Below are 24,589 nucleotides of genomic sequence, written 5' to 3' on the forward strand. Positions count from 1 at the left end.
CAATGCTGTTTTATAGCATTTTATCTCCAGTAGAATGTCTTTCAAATTGGAGTAGAACTTCTTTCATATTTCAAACTCCTTTCAAATTCCTCTCAAACCCTATTAGTGGTTTACTAACTAAGTTTATGTAATGCTCTAAATCCTTGGATGTCGTTTCAACAGTCTTCACAGCACCTTCACCACAATTAGATTCCATCTCAAGAAACCACTTTCTTTGCTCATCCACAAGAAGCAGCTCCTTATCTGTTCAAGTTTGATCATGAGAGCACAGCAGTGCAGTCCCATCTTCAGGATCCACTTCTGATTATTCTCGTTCTCTGGCTCCTTCCACCCCATGGACAGTGACTTCCTCCATGAAGTCTTGAACCCTCAGAGTCATCCATGAGGGCTGGAATCCACTACTTCCAAATTCCTGTTTGTGTTGGTATCCTGACCCCCTTCCTATGAATCACAAATGTTCTTAACAGCATCAAGAATGGTGAATCTTTTCTGGATAGTTTTCAGTTTATCTTTTGCCCAGATCCATGAGAGGAATCACCATCTGTGACACCTATTGACTTACAAAATGCATTTCTTTAGTCATAAGACTTGAAAGTTGAGATGATTCCTTGATCCACGGGCTGCAGGGATGGATGCTGCATTAGCGGACATGAAAACCACGTTAATGTCATTGTCCGTCTCCCTCAGAGCCCTTGGGTGACCAGGTGCACGGTCAGTGAGCAGCGGTATTTTGAAAGAAATCCTTTTCTCGGAGCATTTGATCTCAGCAGTGGGTTTCGTATTCAGTGAAGTGCGTTGTAAGCAGATGTCCCGTCACCCAGGCCGTGTTGTTCCATGTATGGGGCGTGGGCAGAGTAGATGTGGCATCATTCCGAAGGGCCCTAGGACGTTCAGAATGGTGGGTGGGCCCTGGCTCCCATCTGCAGGCCCAGCTGCGTGAGCCCCTCGCAGGAGAGTCCGCACCTGTTCTTTGCAGCTTTGAAGCCAGGCTCTGACTTCTGTCCGGCTGTGAAAGTCCCAGATGGCATCTTCTTCCAACAGAAGGCTGTGGGGTCTACACTGAAGATCTGGGCTTGAGTGTAGCCACCACCTTCCTGAACTCTTGAGTTGGGTCTTCTGGAGGACCTCCTGCAGCTTCTCCATCAGCCCCTGCTGCTTCACCTGTGCTTTCACATGGTGGAGAAGGCTTCTTCCCTCCAACCCGCTAACCAGCCTCTGCTGCTTCAGAGGTTTCTTACAGCCTCCTGCCCTCTCCCAGCCATCCTAGAACCGAACAGAGTTAGGGCCTTGCTCTGGGTCAGGCTTTGGCTTAAGAGAATGTTGTGGCTGATTTGATCCTCTGTCCAGACCACCGAGTCGTTCTCTGTGTCAGTGATAAGGCTGCTTCCCTTTCTTATCATTTGTGTGTTCACTGGCCCTTTTATTTTCCTTCAAGAACTTTTCCTTTGCATTCATGGCTTAACTGGTGTAGTTTTTTTACTTGTTCTGGCTTCTTACATCGGTGTGGTTCGTGAAACCCCAGAATAATGACAGTAGTAACATTAAAGATCAGTGATCACAGATCACCATAAAAATATAATAATGAAAAAGTTTGAAATATTGGGAGTATTACCAAAATGAGACATTAAGTGAACAGATAAAGTTGGGAAAATAGTGCTGATGGACTTGCTTTGTGTGGGGTTTCCACAAACCTAGTTCATAAAGCACAGGAAGTACAAATATGCAAAGTACAGTAAGATGAGGTATGCCTTTATTTTAGGCTTTGGGAGCCATATGGTCTTTATTTAACTACTCGGCTCCTGTAGTGTGAAAGGAGCCTCTAGAGAAGCAGCAGACAAACGGAGGTGGCTGTGTTGCAGTAAAAGTTTATTTTAAAACCAGGTGGGGGATCCCTGGGTGGCGCAGCGGTTTAGCGCCTGCCTTTGGCCCAGGGCGCGATCCTGGAGACCCGGGATCGAATCCCACGTTGGGCTCCTGGTGCATGGAGCCTGCTTCTCCCTCTGCCTGTGTCTCTGCCTCCCTCTCTCTCTCTCTCTCTCTCTCTCTCTCTGTGACTATAATAAATAAATTTTAAAAAATTAAAAAAATTAAAAAATAAAAAAAATAAAACTAGGTGGTAGGCACCTGAGTGGCTCAGCAAGTGAGCATCTGCCTTTGGCTCAGGGTGTGATCTCGGGGTCCTGGGATCGAGTCCTGCATCAGGCTCCCTGCAGGGAGCCTGCTTCTCCCTCTTCTGTGTCTAGGCTTCTCTATCTCTCATGAATAAATAAATAAAATCTTTTTTAAAAAAACAAAAACAGGTAGTGAGCCAGGGTGACCTGTGGGCCATAATTGCAAAAAGTATTACATAATTGTAATGCTGTCTTTGAAACATCCCTACTTGTCCCTGATGCCCTAGTTTTTGTTAATTACTTTTCAGTTATTTTTTTCCTTCACATTGATCCTTATTCAAGTTAATTGACTCTTCATCAACTTTTTTCTGTCATTAAGTACATTTAGTAAATTTTTGGCACATGTATTTTACATCTCTGGCATTTGCACCTGGCTCTTTATGTATGTTTTGCTTTTCCTGTCTTTCCTTATGTGTGTTTTCCGTTCTCTTGCAGAGTACAGTGACAGTAGATCCTTCAGTCCCTTGTCTCATAAATCCAGCATTTCAGGGTTGGCATCTGTTGTTTTATCTTAGGGATGTGTCACATTTTCTGGCTTTTAATGTGACCTTTTAACTTAGAGTTTTGTTTTGGACACTGTAAATGTTAGACTCTGCAATCTTTTATACTGCTCTGAAGAGTGTTGACTTGACTTTGTTTTAGCAAGCACTTAACTTGTTTAGCATTAAAATGCAGACCTGTGGTGGGCATTTGCTTTGATTCTCCGAGTTCTTCAAGCCTTGGTGATGCTAGCCATACAGGAGATGAACTGCTAGTCCTCTGCCCTGAGATTAACCAGGCTGATGTCAGTTTTCCTGAGGTACATGTAGGTCAGGGGTCAGCCAGGGAGGTGGGCTTTTATGCTCAGAACCTGAGGTTCCTCTTCCCTGGCTTGTGTCCTGGGTCCTTGCCTCATTCTCTGGTAATCCTACTTGCCGGGGGATTCCCCGAGTTCCTTGGCCAGAAAGACGGCAAGTCCTTCTGTTGGAGGTTGAGCTGCCCATCACCACCACTCCCACAGACTGCTTTACCGCAGGGTAAAGACCCAGAACATGTGGTAAAGCCACAGATTATTTGCTTCCTTTTAAAATAGTCTTTTGTTTGTTTGCTTCCAAAGCCTCTTTAAAAATCTTCAGAAAGTGTTTGATGACTTGTGCATTTGCAGGAGATTGGGTTTTAAGGACTAAACACAAGTGGAACCTAGTGGTGTTTGTTGGGGTTAAGCATCTGAGACTAGTCTAATTCTTTTCCTCTTGTAAGTTATTTGATCTTTCTTCCCTGGGGACCTAAGATTCTTTTTTTTCCCCTCCTTTAAAATATAGTTGTTTTCTCTTGTAAATTGATCCAGTAGATTCCAGTTCTAGGTTGGCCTTTTCAAGAGATTCAGGTCTTCCTATTTCTGGAAAATGTTCTTATAGTTTTAAATATGACTTTGTTTTACTGTTTTGCTTTTCTTCTTCAAGGGCTTCAATTATATGTATATTGGTTCCCCTTTACTTTTAATTTCAACCGTTTTGACCTTTTTACTTCTTTCTGAATGCTATTTTTATTCCCCTTCTCCCCCTGCCCCTCAACGTTCTTCAGTATTTTTTATTAAGTTTTCATTTGAAGCTGTTTCTTCTTTGGCATATTATAGTTAAATGTTCGCTTTTTTTTTTTTTTTAAAGATTTCATTTATTCATTCATTCGAAACACAGAAATACAGAGGCAGAGACACAGGCAAAGAGAGAAGCAGGCTCCATGCAGGGAGCCCGATGTGGGACTTGATCCTGGGTCTCCAAGATCACACCCTGGGCTGAAGGTGGCGCTAAACCACTGGGCCACCCGGGCTGCCCCCCTAAGTGTTCACTTCTGATATGATTTTGTCTTGTCTTCTTTTGGCTGAGTTTAACCAACTGTTGTTTAATATTTTCCTGTTTTGATGTTCTTAGTTTTTATACTTCTGACTTAAGAAACATTTCACATATACAGATGGATGGATATAGTTCCCCAAATATGTATTTGACAGTATTTGATTTATTTATTTATTTTTTATCAGACAAACTAGATTTTATTTATTTTATTTTTATAATAAATTTATTTTTTATTGGTGTTCAATTTGCCAACATACAGAATAACACCCAGTGCTTATCCCGTCAAGTGCCCCAGTCAGTGCCCGTCACCCAGTCACCCCCACCCCCGCCCTAGTTCGTTTCCCAGAGTTAGGAGCCTCTTATGTTCTGTCTCCCTTTCTGATATTTCCCACACATTTCTTCTCCCTTCCCTTCTATTCCCTTTCACTATTATTTATATTCCCCAAATGAATGAGAACATATAATGTTTGTCCTTCTCCGATTGACTTACTTCACTCAGCATAATACCCTCCAGTTCCATCCACATCGAAGCAAATGGTGGGTATTTGTCGTTTCTAATGGCTGAGGAATATTCCATTGTATACAGAGACCACAGCTTCTTTATCCATCATCTGTCAATGGACACCAAAGCTCCTTCCACAGTGTGGCTATTGTGGACATTGCTGCTAGAATCATCGGGGTGCAGGTGTCCTGGAGTTTCATTACATCTGTATCTTTGGGGCAGTATTTGATTTAGACGTGACATTTGTGTTACATTTTTCAGCTCTGTTTTTATTTTTGACAGCAGGGGGATTTTCATCAGTTGAAATGGTTTGATTTGCATTTTCTTTTCCAGTTTTTTTATGGATGTGGTCTGCTTTGTTCTGTTTTATTTTACAGGCAAGTTTCCTAATATCCAAGCGCTGTTCTGCTCTCCACATAGTTCCTTTTGTGGATGATGTTGATGGTGAGGGGAAGTGTTTGCCTTTTGTTTCCGTAGGATCCCTGAATATTTTCCTCTTGGTTGCTCCACTGCTCTCTGTCTCAGGGTTATGACTCTTTCTCAGTACAGTTGATTACCTCTCCTCAGAGCCTGTCACTTCTGGGCCTCTTCCCTCTATCAGGTACTGTGAACCACTCCTGCTCTGTATTTCAGCATTTAATGCCAACTTACTCTTTTTCAGAATTATTCTACATGTGCTGCTTCTGATGCTCCAGGCCCCTCCACTCTCTCTGTGGAGTAATAAGCCCTTTCCTCCCCGCTTTCTGCATCCACAGACTTGCTGTTATTTTGAAACTTGGGTTATTTTTCTACGTAATACATCTTTTGAAGTTTTGGTGAAAACGTAGGTCATGTGTGTCCTTCACTTTGATTTTTTAAAATGTTGTCTTTTTATGGGAGATTGTGGGGGAGGAATCAATATCAGGCAGCTCCCTCATCTCATTGTGCAATCCATTAAAATGGCCTATTGATTGTATCTCAGAATAGATGTTGTGGATCTTTGTCTCTAAGTGTCCCCCTTAGTCCAGACAACTATCATCTTGACACATTACTCTATTGCCTCCTGCCCGTCCCTTTCGTTTCACCCCTCGTACGTTAGCAAGTGCAAGACTTCTAACATGTAAATCAGTTATATTGTTCCTGCTGAGATAGAATGGCTCAGAATTGCACGGTCCCAAGCAGAAACAGTGAACTGTGGCTGGTGGGCCAAATGCAGCCCACCAACCTGTTTTTTTCTACGGCCCTTGAGCTAACAGTGGTTTTTGCGGTTTTAAAAGTTTGGGGAGAAAATCAAGAGTATTTCCTAACACATGAAAATGATGTAAAATCCAAATCTCAGTGTCCATAAGTAAAATTTTCCTGGAACACAGCCATGCACATTTGATTATGTGTTGTGAATAGCTGCTCTTGCACATACTCTGGAATTGAGTAGCATCACAGAGACCATATGGCCCACAGAACAGTCCTCCTGGTGGTTTGGTCTCAACTCCTTTCCTTTTTGTGCTATTAGAACTTTTGTTCATTTGTCTTTTTTAAATTAAAATTTATTTATTTTTTCATCATGATAAGTGTACTCTTTAATCCCCATCACTTATTTCCCACATCCGCCACCCACCTCCCCTCTGGTGACCATCACTCAGTGTGTTCTCTACGGTTAAGAGCCTGTTTCTTGATTTCTCTCTCTTTCTCTTCTGTTTTTATTGCTTATTCTCTTTTTTCCACATATGAGTGAAATCATATGGTATTTGTCTTTCTCAGACTTATTTCACTTAATATAATACTCTTTAGCTCCATCCATGCATTGCAAATGGCAAGATTTTGTTCTCTTTTTCTGGCTGAATAATATTCCATTGTGTATATACACCACATCTCCTTTATCCATTCATCTATTAGTGGACACTTGGGCTGCTTTCATAGTTTGGCTGTTGTAGATAATACTGCAGTAAACATAGGATAAACATATCCCTTTGAATTAGTATTTTTGAATTTTCTGAGTATACACCCTACAGTGTGATTCATTTGTCTATCTGTTTGCCTGCCTGCTTACCTAATCATGCATTTTGGTCTTTCCATTATATATGAACTCTGTAGGTGCAGTCCTCATGTTTATCTTGTTTTATGGTTGTGTTTCCACTAAGTATCTAGCACATGTCCTGGCTCATTGTAGGTACTCAATAAGTATTGTCCTGTCAACTAATGAACAGAGGAGGTTTTACTTACATTAAATCTAGAGATACCGAGAAAATTTATTGGGGAAGTGATGGTGAGCTACCAGGAAATGGTCATATTAGAATGTGGGCAAGGGGAGTGTTCAGAAAACAGACCTTTCCTCAAAGCCTGCAGTTAGTGGAGATGCTTGGGTGGAAATGCAATCTGACAGGCATCCTTGTCCTGGAAAGAGGTGAGGCCTCTCAGCTGTGGATCCTGACGGGGAATTCTCAGTTTCTTCCCTGAGAGTCCTGCCATCTTGCTTTCCTTGGTAGTTTGTCCTCTAATTCCCCTTTCTGCTTTATCTCCTCTCTCTTATTGCTCCTGCTGAGCCCTTGTTTCTTAAGGGGAGCATGGAAACTCCAAAATAATTTTTATTACCCAAAGGTAATCACGTTAAGTCCCTTTAAAATGAACTTAATCCTATTTTTAATACAAATTCTTTTTTTATTGTTTGTTGTAATGCATTCAGACTTTAATTATTCTATAGAACTAATTACGGATTTTGTATTTTCTTTTGCTATCTTGAAGACAGACTTCCTTTGAAATTGAGTGTGTTTAGATTAAAATGTGTGTATATTTTTAATATGAAAAGTCCCCACCTACCTCTTGCCTTATCTCCCCTCCCCTCATATGGGAGACCGACTCCTGAGAATTTGGAATATAGTTTCAGACATTCTACTAAACACATAAAAAATGCGTACTTAAACATTTATATGCCCATATTTATATGTGCATCCGTGGAAATATGTAGGTTTTATTTTTTTAATGGAATGCACGTAAACTTTTTTGGTTAACATTAGAGAACATACTCCAATGTTTGTACGTAGTGATCTCATTTTTTACAACATATGCAGTCTTTTATAAGAGATATCAAGTGATTTGTGTAACTGATCTATTAATGAATACGAAGTTCTCTACTTCTTTCTCTTTCTAGTCAGAAATAGTACAACACTGAATGTCTGTGTGTGCATCACTTCTTGCAGATGTGTAAGTTTTTCATAGGTTTAGATTCCACAAGTCAATTTTTCAGTTCAGAGGGCTCACCTACTTACATTTATGATAAATACTGTCCTAATGCCTTCCAGAAAGAGTGCTCTAAATTCCCTTCTAGCAGTGTAAGAGAATACTTGTTTCCCATAACTGTTACTCATACTGCAAATTGTCAGTCTTTTTAAATCTTTCCTACTTTGTCGATGAAAAAAAATGAAATTTATTTCATTTGCGTTTCCTTGATTTTTAGTGAGCTTGGACGTTTTTCAACAGAACTTGGAGGTAATGGCTGAACTGACCATTATTTTATATGTCACGTTTATTCTTCATTTACGGCCTGTGCAGGCTATAGCTTGTTTCCCACTAAAATTGTGGACAGTAAGTATGTAAGGTCACTAGGTGTCACTAGAATCCCGTTTTGTTGAGCTCTTTCTGGGCGTGTTTTTTCTGAGGGCATATTGCTGTGAAACAGCAACTGATAAATTCTGACGGTTCCTTTGAACATTAGACAATTTTATATTGAAGAAGAAGTAAAGGCAAAAGGAATAAAGGTCAACTTGGCTGCCACCCCTCCGTTCTGTTGAGGATGGCTGACCTAGTGGATAAGTTGGAAACACAGTTCACAGCATTTGTGTTTGTCTGCCCGAGAGCGGGTCATTGCCAGACGCCCCACCACCACTGCATCTCATGCCTCCTACAGACAAGCCCATTTTCTTTCATGACCCACGCGGCCACTCACGTTAGGAGGTCCACGCAGACGCACCCCCGCCGTTGAGTTCTGAGTCTGCCGTGGTCTCACCCGCTGCTGGAGTCTTGCTCCGCACAGCGCCCGGCTCCCAGCCCCCTGCAGACATGCCCTCTGCATCCGGGCGGCCTGTCTCCTGGTCCCTCACTTGGGCCGTGCCTCCGTCTTTCTTCGGCTTTTGTCCTTTTAATGTTGTGGAAGATGGTGAGTTGTGCTGTGCGTTGTCCCTCAGTTTGGGATCACCTGGTGTTTCCTAGTGGGGTTATCTGAGTCCTGCATCTCTTGCAGGAAGGCCCAAGAAGCTGAGATGGGTTTTTCTTCATGCTCCCTCCCAGTGTGTGGTGGTGCTGGTGGTGCTGGTGGTGCTGGTGGTGGTCACGGTTGTGCCTGCCAGGCTGCCGCACCGGGGGCGGGGATATGTTCCCCCCCATACCACATTTAGTGTGGCATTTGAGGGGAGGTACTTTCAACTATGTCACTGACTGTCCTCATCACTGTGTGTGTGAGCGTGTGTCTTCCTGCTTTATTCACTGGATTATAATCCATTACTGTCTTCATTTCTTTTAAGGTTTAGATTGTCTTTGATTGCCCAGGGTCACCCATCCAAGATGACTTCTGTGTTATTTTACCTATTTCCCATGATTCTCTGACAACCATTTAATCCTAACTCTGCTTGTACCTTCTCTGTCCCAGCCCTGGATTCAGCCATTTCTCCAGGGATGCCTGGCTCCTTATACTAGAAATGGTGTTTTGAACCCATCATCTGGGTGCTACCGTGCCCTGCCGCACCCCGTGCGTGGACAGAGATCGCGATACCCGTGCGTACTGTGCCCGTGTAGTTATGGCTCCGTGTGTAGTGAACCAGGTTCCCACTGATACCTGCAGCATCACTCCCAAACCAGGGGTTCATTCTGGTCCTCATATTCTTCTCCCCAGTGTTTGTAGTTCTCTTCTCCGACTGTGAGGACCCGGGCTCCTGTTATCCTTGTTAGCAGGGCAGTTAATTGAGTAGGTAGGTGACCAGTCTCTTCAGGGCAGTGCCCTTCCCTGTACAGATGTCCTCTTCACCCGGCCTGGCCCCCACAGGTGGGAACCCACAGGCTGGGCCATCCCCCCCACGGATGCCCCGTTGGCAGGCTCTGAAGCCCCCAGTGGAGAAGCGCTCCCCGTGCATCTACAAACCTTGCAGGTGTCTGCCCTTGCCTCGCCTGTGTGGCTCTAGGACAGGATTGTCAGGTGGGAGGGAAGGCTGGAGGGCAGACTTCTTACCTTATGTTGAGAGCACATGAGAGGGGCTGCTGGAGTGGTGGGAATGGGCTCACAGAGCTCAGAATTATCCTTAAACGTTTAAAGTTTTAAACCTTTTCGTGTCGTTAAAAGCTTGTGTGTTAGTAAGACAGGTGTTCTTAAGAACCTGCCAGTTAGGTTTTTCTGTTTGTGGCAGACTTTCAGTGTTCCCCTTTTGGTTAAAAACAAAGCAAAGCAAAGCAACACCCAAATTTATCTACTGTTACCAATTAAAACATCAACTCGAAGAAAAGACGTTTTTTCCTGTCAGTGTAGGTTTACTGAGAAGATACGACCTAATATTCATGAGTGGCTCCGTAAATAATATCAGAGTAACGGGTTTCTTGTAGCTTTAGAGCAGTAGTTCTCAAATCATGGCTCAGGGACTTCTGTGGGTCAGGGGTCAGTTGTGTTGACACGTATTGATTTTTATTCTTGTTTTTAAGTGAATTAATTACATATTTTAAGAACTCAGTTTTGTTACAAAAAATATCCTTAAGTCTAACTCACATTAAAAAAACCTTTAAGGTCTTTGAATTTTTTAAAAGTGAGAGAGAATTTGAGTCCAGAATACTGCGTCACCAGTCGTTTTGTGTCCATGGCCCAAACTGTGAGCCCCACGGTGCCCGCGGGTTTGCTCTGTGCCAGGCGAAAGGGCGCATCGTCCCTCTCCCTTCCTCATCCCCTGAGGGAGGCCCTCCATGTTCTCTTGTTCGGTTTTACTGTTGAAAGGGATTTCTTCCCCCGCAGGTCAGAGCTTTTGAAGACGCAGCGAGTGAAGGCGACGCGGAGTGGGCTGTGGACACTGGGTGTGTTTGGCACAACCGCCAGCCTCTGTCCTGGGGGGGGGGGGAGCAGGCGCGCAGTGGGAAGTGCCACCATTCCTTAGCTCCCCGGGGAGAAGGAGCTCTCTGGAGTGGAGCCCAGGCCGGCTTCCCAGAGGGGAGGATGACACATGCTGCCTTGTCCCCTGTTGGCTCTGAAGGAGCAGCAGTTGAAGATCAAGTTCAGGGCATCTCTTGAAACACTTCCCTGCGTGACCACTAGATGGGAGGATAGTGTTCTCTTACATTTCTGAAGGAAAGCAAAAAGCCACCCCGTGAGCTTTGTGTTGTTGTTGTTGTTTATTAAGTAGATTTTGATTGAGTGCCTGATAAATAGGGGTTTTAGTGAAGTGTCTGTGCAGTGTTTCAGTGGGCAGGTGGACTCACGAGTTGTTTGCATGCACGGAATGACATCACCAGTCAGGGGCCCTTTGTTGTGAGAGGTGGATTCAGGAAGCGTGTCTGCGTCTTTCCACCGTACCCAGTCACAGATAAATTGTTGGGACACTCCTCGCCATTAAGGAGAAGCTGTCTTCCACAACCACGTCGCCTGGGTCAGGCACACATTTTACCCAGCTGAATCAAGCCTTTCCCCCAACTACTGACTAGTACAGGATACTTACGAGTTTTGTGAACTTGGGCAAACGATGTCCCGTGAGCCTCGGCGTCTTCAGTTGTCAGATGTGAGCAGATGATGCGACAGTACTTATCTGCCGGGATTGGTGTGAGGTTCTTGTGAGCTGGCTGAGCTTTAAGGTCTCCTGATTGTGACTTAAATATCATGGATGTGATGGTGCAGTTATTCTTTTCTTCCAAGACCTATGTCAGGGTGCTTCCCGGCCACACCCATGTGCTGTTTCGTTGCCTAGAACAGTGGGAAATAGGTGACATTTCATGTGAGTAAGAAGCAGCCAGTAGGCCCTGCTCAGGGTACACATGGGCATTAGCAGACCTTTGTTTAAAAAGAAGCATTCCTGCGAAGTATTTCTCTCCTCGTTCTCTTCATTAGTGATGCCTGATTCTCACTTCTTTCATTAGATCCATTATTCCGCCTACCTCGTTCGTGGCTGGCTTTCAGCAGGCTTAGCTGATTACTTTGTTAAAAAAAAAACCAACCTTACACAAATAATATTTATATAAAATGAAGTGTACCCCTTTGAAGTGTCCACGCACTGAGTTTTGACAAATGTGCACACCCATGTTACCACCACTATCACAGTCAAAATATTGCGAACATTTTCATCATCCCAAGAAGTTCCCTTGTATCCCTCTGCAGTCACCTTCCCTGCTCCAAGGCCCTTGTACCTTTTACAGGGTCACACTGCAGGGCTGCCTGGTTTCTGGCACTGCAGCGTAGCTTTACTTATTCCAGGGTTTTATATAAAGGAAATCATCTAGTATGTGTTATTTTGTGCCTGGCTTCTTTTGTTCAACATCATATTTTTGAGACATTTATCTTTGTTGTTATATGTATCAATATTTTAATTTTTTTAATAGCTGAGTAAGATTCTATTATATGGATATACCACAGTTTCTCTACCCAGTCACCTGTTAATGGACGTTTGGATAGTTTTTGGTTTTTGGTTATTATGACTAAAGTTGCAGTGGATAATCATGCTTGTGTCCTTGTATGTTTTCATCACTCTTGGGCCGTTACCCAGACTGCTTTTCATTCCTACCAGCAGTACATGAATGTTCCATTTGCTTCACGTTTTCACCAACACTTGGGATTTATCAGTCTTTAATTGTAGCCATGCTAGTGGATATGTAGTAGTATATCGTGTGTTTATTTTTTTGTAGCAGTTTTTTGGAATATAATTCACCCATCAAAAGTGTACAGTTTGGTGATTTTGTTTTTGTTTTTGTTTTTGTTGTGTTTTAAAAATTTATTTATTTGGGAGAGAGCATGCACGTGCATGTCTGTGAGTTTGGGGAGGGACAGAGGGAAAGAATCTCAAGCAGACTCCCTGATAAGCCTGGAGCCCTACGTGGGGCTGGATCTCACAACCCTGAGATCATGACCTAAGCTGAAATCAGGAGTCTGATGCTAAACCGACTGAGCCAGCAGGTGCCCTTTGTTATTGTTTTTGAGTAAACTCTGTATCCAACATGGGGCTTGAACTCACGACCTTGAGATCAAGAGTCACATGCTCTACTGAGTAGCCAGGTACCCCTACAATTCAGTGTTTTTTAATATATTCACAAAGTTTTGCAGCCACCAACACAATTTAAAACATTCTCATCACCCTCGACTGCAACCTTGTACCCTTTACACTACCCTCCAATCCCACGGTGCAGGGCAAATACTAATCAGTCTCTGGCTCCATAGGTTTGCCGCTTCTGAACATGTCATTGAAGTGGAATCAGACAATTTGTGGTCTTTGTGCCTGGCTTCTTTCTCTTAAAATAATATTGTCAAGATTCCTCCATGTTTGTAGCATGTATCAGAGTTTTGCTTCATTTTTTATTATCAAATAACATTCCATTGTAGGGCTGTAGCACATATATCCATATCATGTATGATTCATAAGTATTTTCTCTCATTGTGTCTGTTATTTTTATACGCCCTTTACAGTTTCCTTTGAAACAAATGGTTCTGATCTTTGTGAGGTCCAATTTATTTTTTGTTTCTTGTGCTTTTGATGTCATTTAAGGAACCATTGGCAAATCGGAGATCAGAAATATTTACTTCTATATTTTCTAAGAATTTTATAGTTTTAGTTCAGACAACTTAGGTCTTTGATCCATCTGGGTTAGTTTCTGTGCATGGTGTGAGGTAGGGGTATGATTTCATCCTTTTTTTGCGTGGGTATCCGCTTGTTCAAGCACCATTTGTTGAAAAGATGATTCTTTGCTATTGATTTTGGTCCCTAATTTTGACAAGACTCAAAATCCATTAACCAAGGATGCCTGGATGGTTCAGTCGGCAGTTGATTGAAATGATTCTGGCTCAGGTTGTGGTCTTGGGATCCTGAGCCCTGCATCAGGCTCTGCACTCAACAGGGAGTCTGCTTCAGAGTTTCTCCCTCTTCCTCCCCTTGTTGCTTGAACTCTTTTTCTCTCTCTAAAAAAAAAAATAAATAAATAAAAATAAATCAATTAATTGTACATTTGAGGATCCCCTCTGGCTTTAGTGTGTATTTCCCTGATGATTAGTACTAAGTATAAGATCACTTACTTAGTGACCGTTTGTCTTCACTCTCTTTGTGGAACTGAGTTTTAATGAAAGAAACAGGTTGTGTAAGTGCAGGGTTTGGTGAATCCTCTGAAGGGAACAGGACGGGCTTTGCCACGGGGCCCATTTGTAGTTGGTGACCCTACTGACACGGTGGCTGGGGAGGCCTCTTGGAGTTGGTGACTTGAGCTGAAACAAAGATGTGAAGGATCTAGGTATTCAGAGATTTGGGGGACCAGCTTTGTGAGGAACAGAAGGTTGGGGCTGGAGACGGGGTGATGCCTGTGTGGTTGGGATCTCTGAGGAGGGGAAGCTCAGAGGCAGGGATGTCCTCCCGCAGGCCATGGAGGGGATTTGAATGTTAAGCCCATCTCTCTCTCTATTCTCAGTGTGGCCTGTCCATGTCAGACCTTCTTGTGGATGAAGCATAGCACCTAAGTTTAGATAGGTCCAGACCTGAACTCACCGTCCTCTGTGAATGACTTCCTGACTTCATTCTCTGTCTTGGTGTAGGTGCCATTTCTCTCCCTATTGTGCCAGCCAGAGTCCTTTGAATCAGAATGCCTGGTTTCCTGTTCCCATCCTGTTATGGAGAGAGGGCCCCTCACACACAGGAAAGAGAGAAGTCAGCTATTATTATGAGGCTTGGAGTGAACAGTGGTCCCAGTTCCTGTTGCCCAGAAGTAACGCCTCTCTACCCGTGCATCTTGCTGCAGCTGTCTTGACCTCTGTTTCCCAGTTACCATGGCTCCACTGATGCCCTGACTTCCCAGTTCCCAACACTGTCTAGACTTTAGAGTGTTGCAAAGCGCTAAATGCAAATTTAGCGCTTTCCAAGTGGCCACCTTCTGGGGGACCCCACTCCACCATCTGCATGCACCTACTCATTGCACCACACCCATGCTGCTTGTCCTCTCTGGATTTTGTAAACAAAATCAGCATCTGATGAGCTGAATCCATAGTTTTACTTTGCATTATTAAGACTGTAAAAATTGTTGTTAGTTGAATCTGAAAATGCATGCAAATACATTTCACAAAGTCTTTGTGAAACTTTGTCCTACCTGAGCTCTGCCTGGTATCCTTGAGTCCAGCGTGTCTCTGGTCCAAGTCATCTGAAAACTGATCCTGTCACCTGCTTTGGTGGCAGGAGCAAGTGGAGGTGCAGAGGGCCCTTACTGTGGGCACAGTTAGGGGTATAGCTGCTGCTCCTCAGACCCCCCTTGTCGCCAGAGCCCTGGAGGTGTGAGCAGAGGAGTCCTGTCCTGTGTCCTCCCTTGTCCAGCTTCCAGGCTCCGGTTTACTTTCCTGTATTTGCTTTTCAGTTCCCTAGACATCTCTTACCTACTCTTTATTTCTGTTGGTCGGTGTCGTTTTGTTTTACTTCACTCTCATTTGAATGGGGCTTCAGGGGCAGGAGAGAAAAACATATGTGCTGTGTCTGTCAGTTGTAACAAGAGCTCAAGAACATTCCATTTTTATTTCTAAATATTGCATTTAAGGATCTGCACCCAGTCCCACAGCTATGGTGAAACCTCTAGCATCTCCTACCCCCACAGTTCCCGGCTGGGCTCCTTGCCCTCAGGTTCCTGTCCTGGAGCTCATCCTGCAGAGTGGCCTGTCCAGCCCCGCCCCGCCGCCCCCCCCCCCACCCCGCCCACCTCTCCTAGCATCCCAGGGTCCACAGCACGAGGCCGTCCAGGCTCATGAGCTTGGCAGATACAACCCTCTGGGCGACCTATGTAACCTCCTTGTCCCTGGTATCCTCACTCCAGTGCATTCACTGCACTCACACCAAGTGGTGTCTGTTTTCCCAGAATTGTCATGCTGTTGTCCACTTTGCTGTGTGCTTTTGTCTGTGCCCTTCTTCCAGACGGAAGATCTGCATCCTCCCACATCTGCTTCCTCATCAGAATTTCATCTGGTGGTCGCCTCCCTCCTAACTCCTCCCCACTCCCAAAGTATCACTTGTGCTGTCTTTGGCTTCTGCTCTCCCCTGTTGTTCTCTTATTACAATTACTGTACTGTGTTCTCTTTTTTAATTTTTGCATTTTTTTGCAAATTTCTTTCATGTCTGGATTAATAAAAGACAGTTGCATTGTCCTGTCTGCCTCTGCGTTAAGTGTTTCGGGATCTCTCTCACATGCGCAGACACACACATCATTTAGCAAACTCCGTCCTGTGCTCATCTGACAGCAATGAAAAAAGGCAAACGAGGCCTTCTTGTGAGAAGAACAGTTTTGACCCACATGCCTTCAGAAGGGGCTTGGGGACCTCAGGAGTCTTCTGACCAACTTTGAGATTCATTAGGCGAGTGATAAATAGCATTGTCAACTTGGTGTGTACTCCCCCAGACTTTGCTTAAATTGAGAAGTACTTTATACAGTATATAGTGTCATGTTCATGCTGCTGACATTCTGTTTTTCTTCCTAATATATTTTAAGAGAGCTTACTATACGAATATTGATATACTTCCCTGTTCTTTTTTTGCATTGTATTTCAATTATACTTTCAACTCATTTGCATACTAAATGTTGAACAGTGACAGGTTTATGAAATATAGCCAGCGATGTATTTAGGGCTGTGTTTTAAAAACAGTGAAACAACAGGTAGGTGATACTCTGTAAACACGGGAGTGATTGAAGGCTTTTGGTCTGGGTTGAGGAGAGATGAATAAAATGTTTTATGCTTAATTAATTCTTGTCAGTAATAATATGAATGATTGAGAAGAATAGAAACTATAGGTAAGGAGATGATTTAGAGAATTATGGTAATTGCTTAGATTTGAGCATCTGAATGCTTAAAGTAGGTAGTGGTCCGGGGATTCCCATGACTGGCAGGGAGGTCGTAGCAAGAGTGGGAGTGACAGACTCTGGTGGCAGACAGTGGGGGTGGCCGGGCACAGCTGGGAGTACCTGGGGTCGCCCACCCTGCTCTCGGGTGGAACACACCAGTTTTGGGGGCCAGACAGTCTTTCTGGCCGCATTTCTTTAGGGCCCTTGTAGCTCTAGATTATTCCATTTATGTCCTGTTTGCTCTTACACTGTTCATTTAGTAGCACGTGTGCCCTGCACTGATCAGTTTGAAGGCTGTCAAGTTACTGTGTAAAAACGGCATTTCCTTTACCTGCCTCTTGCTTCTACTCTTAACACTTTAAAAACACCATGTAGAGACTACTTTGGGAAGTTGAACTTGTGTGGTCCTTTGTATTTGGTTATAAATGTACTTACTTTTAAAGACACGTCTAAAAAAAATAAAAATAAAAAAAATAAAGACACGTCTATTAAAATGGCCTATGCGTCTCTTCAGTCGCTCGCTGACATGCGTGCCGACGTAATGCTGTGTGACTGTAACAGGAACAGATGCTCATTATGCTCTATCAATTAATTATACAGATGCCGGACAGCTGGAGCGCACATCGATGAGTCACTGTTCCCTGCAGCTAATACCAGGGAACACCTACCAAGCCTGATTAAGAAAAAAGTAAGTATGTGGTATCAGTATAGACAGTGGCAGTTATGAGTTGATTCCTTCTTTTGTTCCTAGAAAGTGAAACTTTGTGGAATATATTCAAGAAGTGTCTTAAGTATTGGAATTGATGATCCTGTTCTTTACACATAGGGTTTTTAAAAAAGTTATAAAAACTACTGTATCCTTGAAATGCTTTGGTGTAATTTGTGAAAAGTGGAAATGCTGTGTTTGGCCAGCGGAAAACTAAAAGTTGCCAAGAGACCAGCAGACAGGCAGGTGCTCTCAGAACTGCTTCAGAGTTCGGTTTGTTACATCTGCAGCAAAATACCCTTGTTCTGCAGTTTGGCCACAAAATCTCAAAAGTCTTGATGCAGAAATGTCCACGTTATTTATTAAATAATTAAGTTATTTATTATCATAAATCTGCTGTTCAAACATAAGACACTGCTTTCCTTTGAGGTCTAATTCACGTTCGATCCACAACATTTTCACTCTTTTATTCTTTAAAAGTTTTAATTGTGATTTCTTTATTTGAGGGTAAACCGGCTTACTAGGAAACATCAGAGTCGCTTTGTTTTCACATGGGGATCCTGATGGGGAGGAGATTTGCAGGCTTTGTCCAAACTGAATTAGACAGACTAGACGCATACATTTCCTGTAGGTTAAAGAAGATGTTCCCGTGGGCATCTCAGATTTCTGTAAATGGTGAATCCCGTGTCTCCATTACATTTCATCTCGGACAAGCTGGGATTTGCAGCACAGTGATGGACAAACTTAACTCCAGTCTCTCTCCAGATCTCATTCGATTAGGGGTGAAGTAGCGCCTCTACGTCTCCACTCTCTGTGATACATTAGGCAATGGCTGTGTCTACTGTTTTAGAAATAAAGTACTTATTTTAAAAACACATTAACGATATGAGTATATTTTCATCATAAAACATTAAGTAAACACAATAAAGCAAATAACTCTTTTAATGTCTCTTTTCTCAAAATAAGCAGTTTTTGGTTTGACTTGGGTCCTTGTGGATCCGATGGTCTTCAGTACACATATGTTACACACACACACACATGCATTTTGTACAAATGAGCTTCTGCTATGTTACATATATTGTCTGGGAGATTGTTTTTTTTCTTCACTTAAAAGTGTATTTTTGACCAGTTACTGACAGTATATGTAGCCCTTCACTCTTCTGTGTTTATTCTGTGGTATCAATGTGTCTTTCTTGGATTCTTGCACCCTTAAATCATTGTCGGTTTTTTCCGAGCACATTGTTTATATTCGAGTTTATTTCTCCAAGTGAATTATCTAGAAATGAAATAAATGATTGCATCAGATGTACGTGCGCTTTCCACCAGCATGGACAGGAGTGCCTCTGTCTTGACACAGTGGCTGGTGCTGCATGTTATTCATCTTTGTACTTTTCCTGGTCTGAAGCATATGGAGTGACTGCTTACACACTTCATTTCAGGGTTCACTTGTGCCTGAAGACATCCTGTTTCCCGTCTTTGAGTGCAGTGGCAAAGCGAACATGACTTCAGACCCTTTAATTTGGGCTCTTTGACATGGTTCTCAGCTTCCCGCTCCCTCACTCTGCTGCCAGCCTGACCCTCTTGCTCGCTGTTCGTAAATTCACCAAGCGTATTTTGTAATTTAGAGCCATCGCACTGCGTATCTCTTCCCTCTCTCTGGAACACGCTTCCTCCTGGCTTCATGCACGTGACCACTTTCTCACTTGAGGAGGGCGTTGTGCCAGAGTCCCTTCCTCAGTGGTAATTCCTTCCCACTGTGCCTGCTGTCCTGACCCACTCGCCCGCTGCATTCCTTTCTATCAGTTGCACTTAGCCCTTTCTGACGAACCGTAGTCATGGTGGCAGGTAGCTAGGGTTCAGTTGCTAACAAATATTCACAGGACCCTGAAGGACAATGGTCTGTGGAGCCCCTGGGGACCAGGGGAGACTCTTGTGTTGCGCTGGTCACGTACCCCTGTTGTCGCTACATGACCACCCCCAGCAGAGGAGCCCTCCCATTGGTGACAAGCAATTGACCAGCTCCGGAGTACAAATGCCCCCAAATGCCTTGGACTCATGGTTACAAAGCAACATTGTTCATTAGGACACTGCATGCTGTGTGTGTGTTTTGGGAGAACAGTTCAGGCCAGTTGCAGGCCTCCTGGAATTAGCCCTCCTGACACATATACAGTCTGTTTTACTCATTAATGATGTGTAGTTTCTATCATTCTTTAATAGAGTATAAGCTCCTCATAGCAAGAATCTTCTTCCCGACACATATATTCTTGTTAAATAAAGAATAAGAACAAGAAGCTCCATCAGAAACACAAGTGTAGGTGTGGGAAGGTTAACCCAAGACTTTCTCTGGAAGTTAGCCTTGGGCTGGGCTTCATCCTGTTCATCACACCTTGTAGGTGTAGTTTGAGCTTTTACGTTTTACTGGCTGAATAGAATTACTGTGCTTTAAGGGCAATAAAGCAAGATTCAATATTGGCTCTTTTCTATGGTAGTTAGAAAATAATTGCTTTCGTACTTTGTTACCATGTCATGATTTTGAGGTGAGGAGGAGGAGAGATATATAAGAGTAACGAAAATAAGGAAAAGGACTCATTTTGTTTAAAAACCTTCATGGGAACTAAGAATGCTGAGGTTCTGAAAATGCCTCAGAAAGCGTAGCTACCTCGTGTATGTATTCAGTATTCAGTCTCTCAGCTCTGCTGCTGTTCTTACAGAGGCACAGAGAAAAAGAAATATTACTGTTTCACATGCAGTGCAAGAAGGGCCTCTGTGGGGTTTTACCGCAGTGTTGTAACGGATCTCAGAAGCATGTGAACGCTTGTCATGCAGCTGCAGTACAGTAAGTGTTCATTTTCCTGTCTTTTTTGCACAGCGGAAGTGTATGCAGCCCAAAGACTTTATTCCTAAAACACCGGAACATGATAAAAGGCTTCAGAAGAAATTCGAGAAAATGGCTACAGAGCTACAAAGGCAGAAGAGAAGTCTGGGTGAGTCCAGAAATCTGTTCCAGCTGCCCGATGGCCAGGGGCGCCTGGGCGGACCCGGCTCCAGCCTGCAGGCAGTGGACCGCGCCTGCCCGAGGGCCACGGTGTGAGCTCATCGGCCAGAGTCTTGGTCACTCACCACGTGGATGGAGCTTTTTACTTTCAGGAATGATTATGGAAACACAGATTATGGCTAAGAAGGCCTATTAATAGAAGTCCATTTTTATTTCTTTGTTATTTTGTATTTAACTTTGTATTTTTACCTAATACTCTGTCTTTTGTTTAATTACCCAGAATAGGGAAGTGTTAGATAATATACTCTTTCCTTTATTTCCCCTTAAGTATATGTAATTTTTGTCAGTTATACCTCAGTAAAACTGAAAAAAAAGAGAAGAAATACATTTCATTGTCTTTGGGCTTTCATAGTGCCCGTTTACAAATTAGCCCACAATTGTATTTCTGCTCTTTTAAAGGTATATTTTCTTTTAACTTTGCCTTTTGTTTACATTTTTTGCCTTCAGCAGTTTGAATTTTATGTTCATTGGCCCAGTTTTCTTTTTAAATATCCTACTCGGGGTTCACAGAGATGCCTGAATTGTTTTTTCCCTTCTGTGCATCAGTTTGTATATTGTCTATTGACCTTTTTTACAGTTCACTAATATGTAAAAATTATCTGTTGAATTCATAATTGCAGTTACTTTATTTTGTAGTTCTAGGGTTTCCAGGATGTTTTTTTTTTTTTGATCCTGTTATTCTGATTAAATCATATTTTTTCTCTTCTATTTGCAATATATAGAATGCCTCTGTTCTCTTGTTTTGTATGATTGTTTTTTCTCTTGTTTTTTGTTGTATAGGTCCTGTCTTTAAGTAGGAATGTTGGTTTTTGTAATTAAAGGCAAGTCATTTAGTTGTAAAATATGTTCGAAGCTCTAGGCAGTATTATTTTCTTAGACACAGAGTTTCCAGTTTCCTCTGCTAAGCAGATGGAGTGGGGTCTGTTGGCTTTATGTGGACTGATTGGAATCTGAGCTTCACTGACTTTTGGTATAGGTCTTGGTAGACTTCTCGTTTGACATTGATGCCAGAGCGTGGCCATTGAGACCTTTCCACTGAGAGCCTGGCATGATAACTAGGATCCCTTCCCCGGGCTGGTCCTGAGCTTCCATTTCATGTCTCAGCAAAAATACACCACAGAGAACTTTCCACCATTTCACAGAAGAATTCGGCTTAATTTTTAGTATTCTTGTCACTTGTAGCTTCAGAATTGAGCAATTTTCTTGAAGATAGTATCACATGCATGCAAGGACCAGCTTTCTCCTACGCCCTGTCTAGTGGGATTTGGTGCTACAAAGCTTTCAGTTTTCTCTTCAGTTTGTTGATACTGATAAATTCTTTGCTTGTGTCTTTGTTTCTCAGCAACTGCTCTTTGCCTGGTCACAGACAGGACCTTCAGCCTCCTGCCCCAGGCCCTTTAATGATAAATCCTCCTGGGGGTAGAAGCATCCACTGCTTGTCAGCTGGCCTCTCTGTTCCTCCTCTGCAGAATCTTGACCCCTCTGGCCTGGTCTCTTCAGTAGTTCCTGATGCTTTCACATGGACATTGTTTGGATCGTATATAGTTTTTGTATTTTCTTTTTCTCTGTGTAGGCATCATTTGGCTTCAAGATACTTGATTCCTTTGTCTTGAATTACTTGTAAAACCTTACAGCACTGGACAGCAACAGCCCAGTCACCTTTGTTGACGGTTGCGTCTTACACAAGGCCACGGATGTTACATAATGAGTTTAGGAGATCTGTGAGCTACATTTTTCGGTCCTCGGTAGCAACAGGCTACTGCTATGGAATCAAAATGTAGGGAAATTTTTGTCATCATGTGTTTAATTATAGAGTCATTTCTATTTCTTTTGAAGTATAATTGACATAGCATTAGTTTCAAGTGTATGGTGTCCTGATTCGATGTGTGTGTACGTTGTGAAATGATCACCACAACAAGTCCAGTTGACATCTGTCACCACACATACTTAGAAAATTTTCTTTGGAAAATTTGGTGGAACTTTGAAGACCCAATTTCCCAGCTACTTTCACATATGTAGTACGGTGTTACTAACTGTAGTCACCATGCCATCCATTGCATCCCCAGGACTCAGTCATTTTACAACTGGGATTTTATGCCTTTCACCCATTTTGCTCACCCCCCCACCCCCCACCCTGGGGCCTCACACAACTACGGATCCGTTCTCTCCATCCATGAGCTTGGTGGTTCTGTTCTTTGTTTTCTCATCTTATTAATAGATTCCACATACAAGTGATATCATCCAGTATTTTTCTTTCTCTTTCTGACTTATTGCACTTAGCATGATGCCCTCTAAGGTCTATCCATGCTGCCAGAAATGTGAAGGTTTTGTTCCTTTTTTATGGCTGAATATCAGTATTGCTCTGAGTGTGTGTGTGTGTGTGTACCTGCCACATTTTCATTATCCATTAATCCATAGATGAACATGTATGTTGTTTCCATGTCTTTGATATTGTAAATAATGTTGCAGTGAACATGAGGGGATGCAAATATGGGTCTGCATTAGTGTTGTCCTGTTTTTTTTTTTTTTTTTTTTTTCTTCTTTAATGTTTTCATTTCCTTCAGGTAATATAAATACCCAAAAGTAGAATTACTGGATCATATGGGAAGTTCTATTTTTAATTTTTTGAGAAACCTCCATAGAGTTTTCCATAGTGGCTGCCCCAATTTACATTTCCAGGAGTGCCCAAGAGTTCTATTTCTGCACATCCTTTCCAATATTATTATTTCTTGCCTTTTTGATAGTAGCCATTCTAATATGTGGTTAGAATCTCATTGTGGTTTTGATTTACATTCCCTTCATGATGAGTGGTGTTGACTTTTTTTATGTACCTGTTGGCTATTTGTATGTCTTCTTTGGAAAGATGTCTTGTTTAGATGTTCTGCCCGTTTTTAAAATTGGACTTTTTTATTTTGCTAGATGTATTCTTTTAATGATTTATAAAAATACTTTAGAACATCATAAAACTCTAAAGTACCATGTGTTTTTTGTATTCTTTTTTTGCCATTTTCACTACCTAAATTCAGTGTTTCAGACCAATTCCCAGCACATTGAAACACAGAACTGTATAACACATGGAATAGAAACGGAAGCACTGATTGCTCTCATTTGTTGTTGCAGTGTGTACTGCCATGTCACAGATTCTCTGCTCTGTATTTTGAAATTTTTCATGTAGAATTATCAAGCTTTATTTTAAATCTGCCATGATAATACAACAGAATTGACTAGAATATTTAGCCTATATCGGTAACTCTGCCAGATGATTTTCTAAAAACACTGCCTTGATCCTTTGTTTTCGTGCGGAGTCACCCCAGTGCCTGAGAATCAGGTCTCTTTCTCTTGGTGCCGTGCTGGTCCCTCCCTAACAACCTCCCACTAACTGGTGTACTGTGCTGCTCCGACCACACTCATGGAGTAGCTCTTGACATCTCTTTTCTGCCTGATGCCGGATTCCCACCAAGATCGTGCTTCTGAATGACTGCTTGCCTCCTGCACTGTTCTTTCTCTAAGCCTGCATCAGCCCCATGTGGACCTTCCTAGCGGCTGCCTGACTGGGCCCTATAGGCACTGTGTCCTAACCATCCACCAGCTGTACTTGAGTCAGAAGGGTGTAAATCACAAGTCAGGTGCACATCCCATCCAGGGCATCTACTTCCTCAGTGTCATTGTAAGGAAAAATATTTAGGACGAAACCCTATATATAACCTGCCCTGCAGTACAGCGCGCCCTCTGTGGTCTGGTCTCTCCAGCCTCAGGTCAGCACTGTACTGCATTCCTTCAGCTTTATACTCTTGGCTTTGGGGCCTTCTTCCTACATCAGTGATGGTTTATTTGAAAAGAATTTGGCAAAATGGTACTGATAAAAATTTTTATATTTTTGGATCAAGTTTATATCTTAATAAAAATTGCCTTTTAAACACTTCAAATGTGAGGTATTAAGGATATAACTGGCATGTGTGCATATTGTCAGAAGTGTGCTTAGGGCTGTTGAGGCCTGAGAGTTGTAAAGAAGACCTTGATGCTTGGTCTTGTTACTGGTTGGTGAGGGGAGGTGGTCAGAGCCAGTCCTCCCTGGGCATATGCAAGGTATGGGTTCCAGGAGAGCACACATCTTGGACTCCTGAGCCAGAGTTACGTCTGTGTCTCTTGAGGGTCGCATAAGGTTGCTTAGGCGTGGTGGTTTCGAGACCTAGAGTGAACACTGTCAGAGGCGGATCTTTTCTGTGTGCATCTTGGGTTCTCAACTGGGGCTTGTTATAAAAGACAGGTTCATAGGAGAAGAACATACACACTTGTACGTTTTTTGTGACATGGGGGCTC

General features: G+C 42.8%; 1 protein-coding gene across 12 annotated transcripts in view; it reads left to right on the forward strand.

Moving 5' to 3' along the window:
* MCPH1 (microcephalin 1) overlaps window positions 1-24,589 on the forward strand; it is a 230,922-nt gene that overhangs the window by 17,472 nt on the left and 188,861 nt on the right. For all 12 annotated transcript variants that reach the window (XR_013352566.1, XM_077848535.1, XM_077848536.1 and 9 more), the window contains exons 4-5: window positions 17,109-17,196; window positions 20,084-20,198. Coding sequence is in view for 11 of the 12 variants with exons in the window: in XM_077848535.1 (XP_077704661.1) it covers window positions 17,109-17,196; window positions 20,084-20,198 (203 nt within the window). In the remaining variant the exon portion in view is untranslated. The remainder of the gene's footprint in view (window positions 1-17,108; window positions 17,197-20,083; window positions 20,199-24,589) is intronic.

Source organism: Canis aureus, chromosome 15, assembly GCF_053574225.1.
Source record: "Canis aureus isolate CA01 chromosome 15, VMU_Caureus_v.1.0, whole genome shotgun sequence".
NCBI lineage: Eukaryota > Metazoa > Chordata > Mammalia > Carnivora > Canidae > Canis > Canis aureus.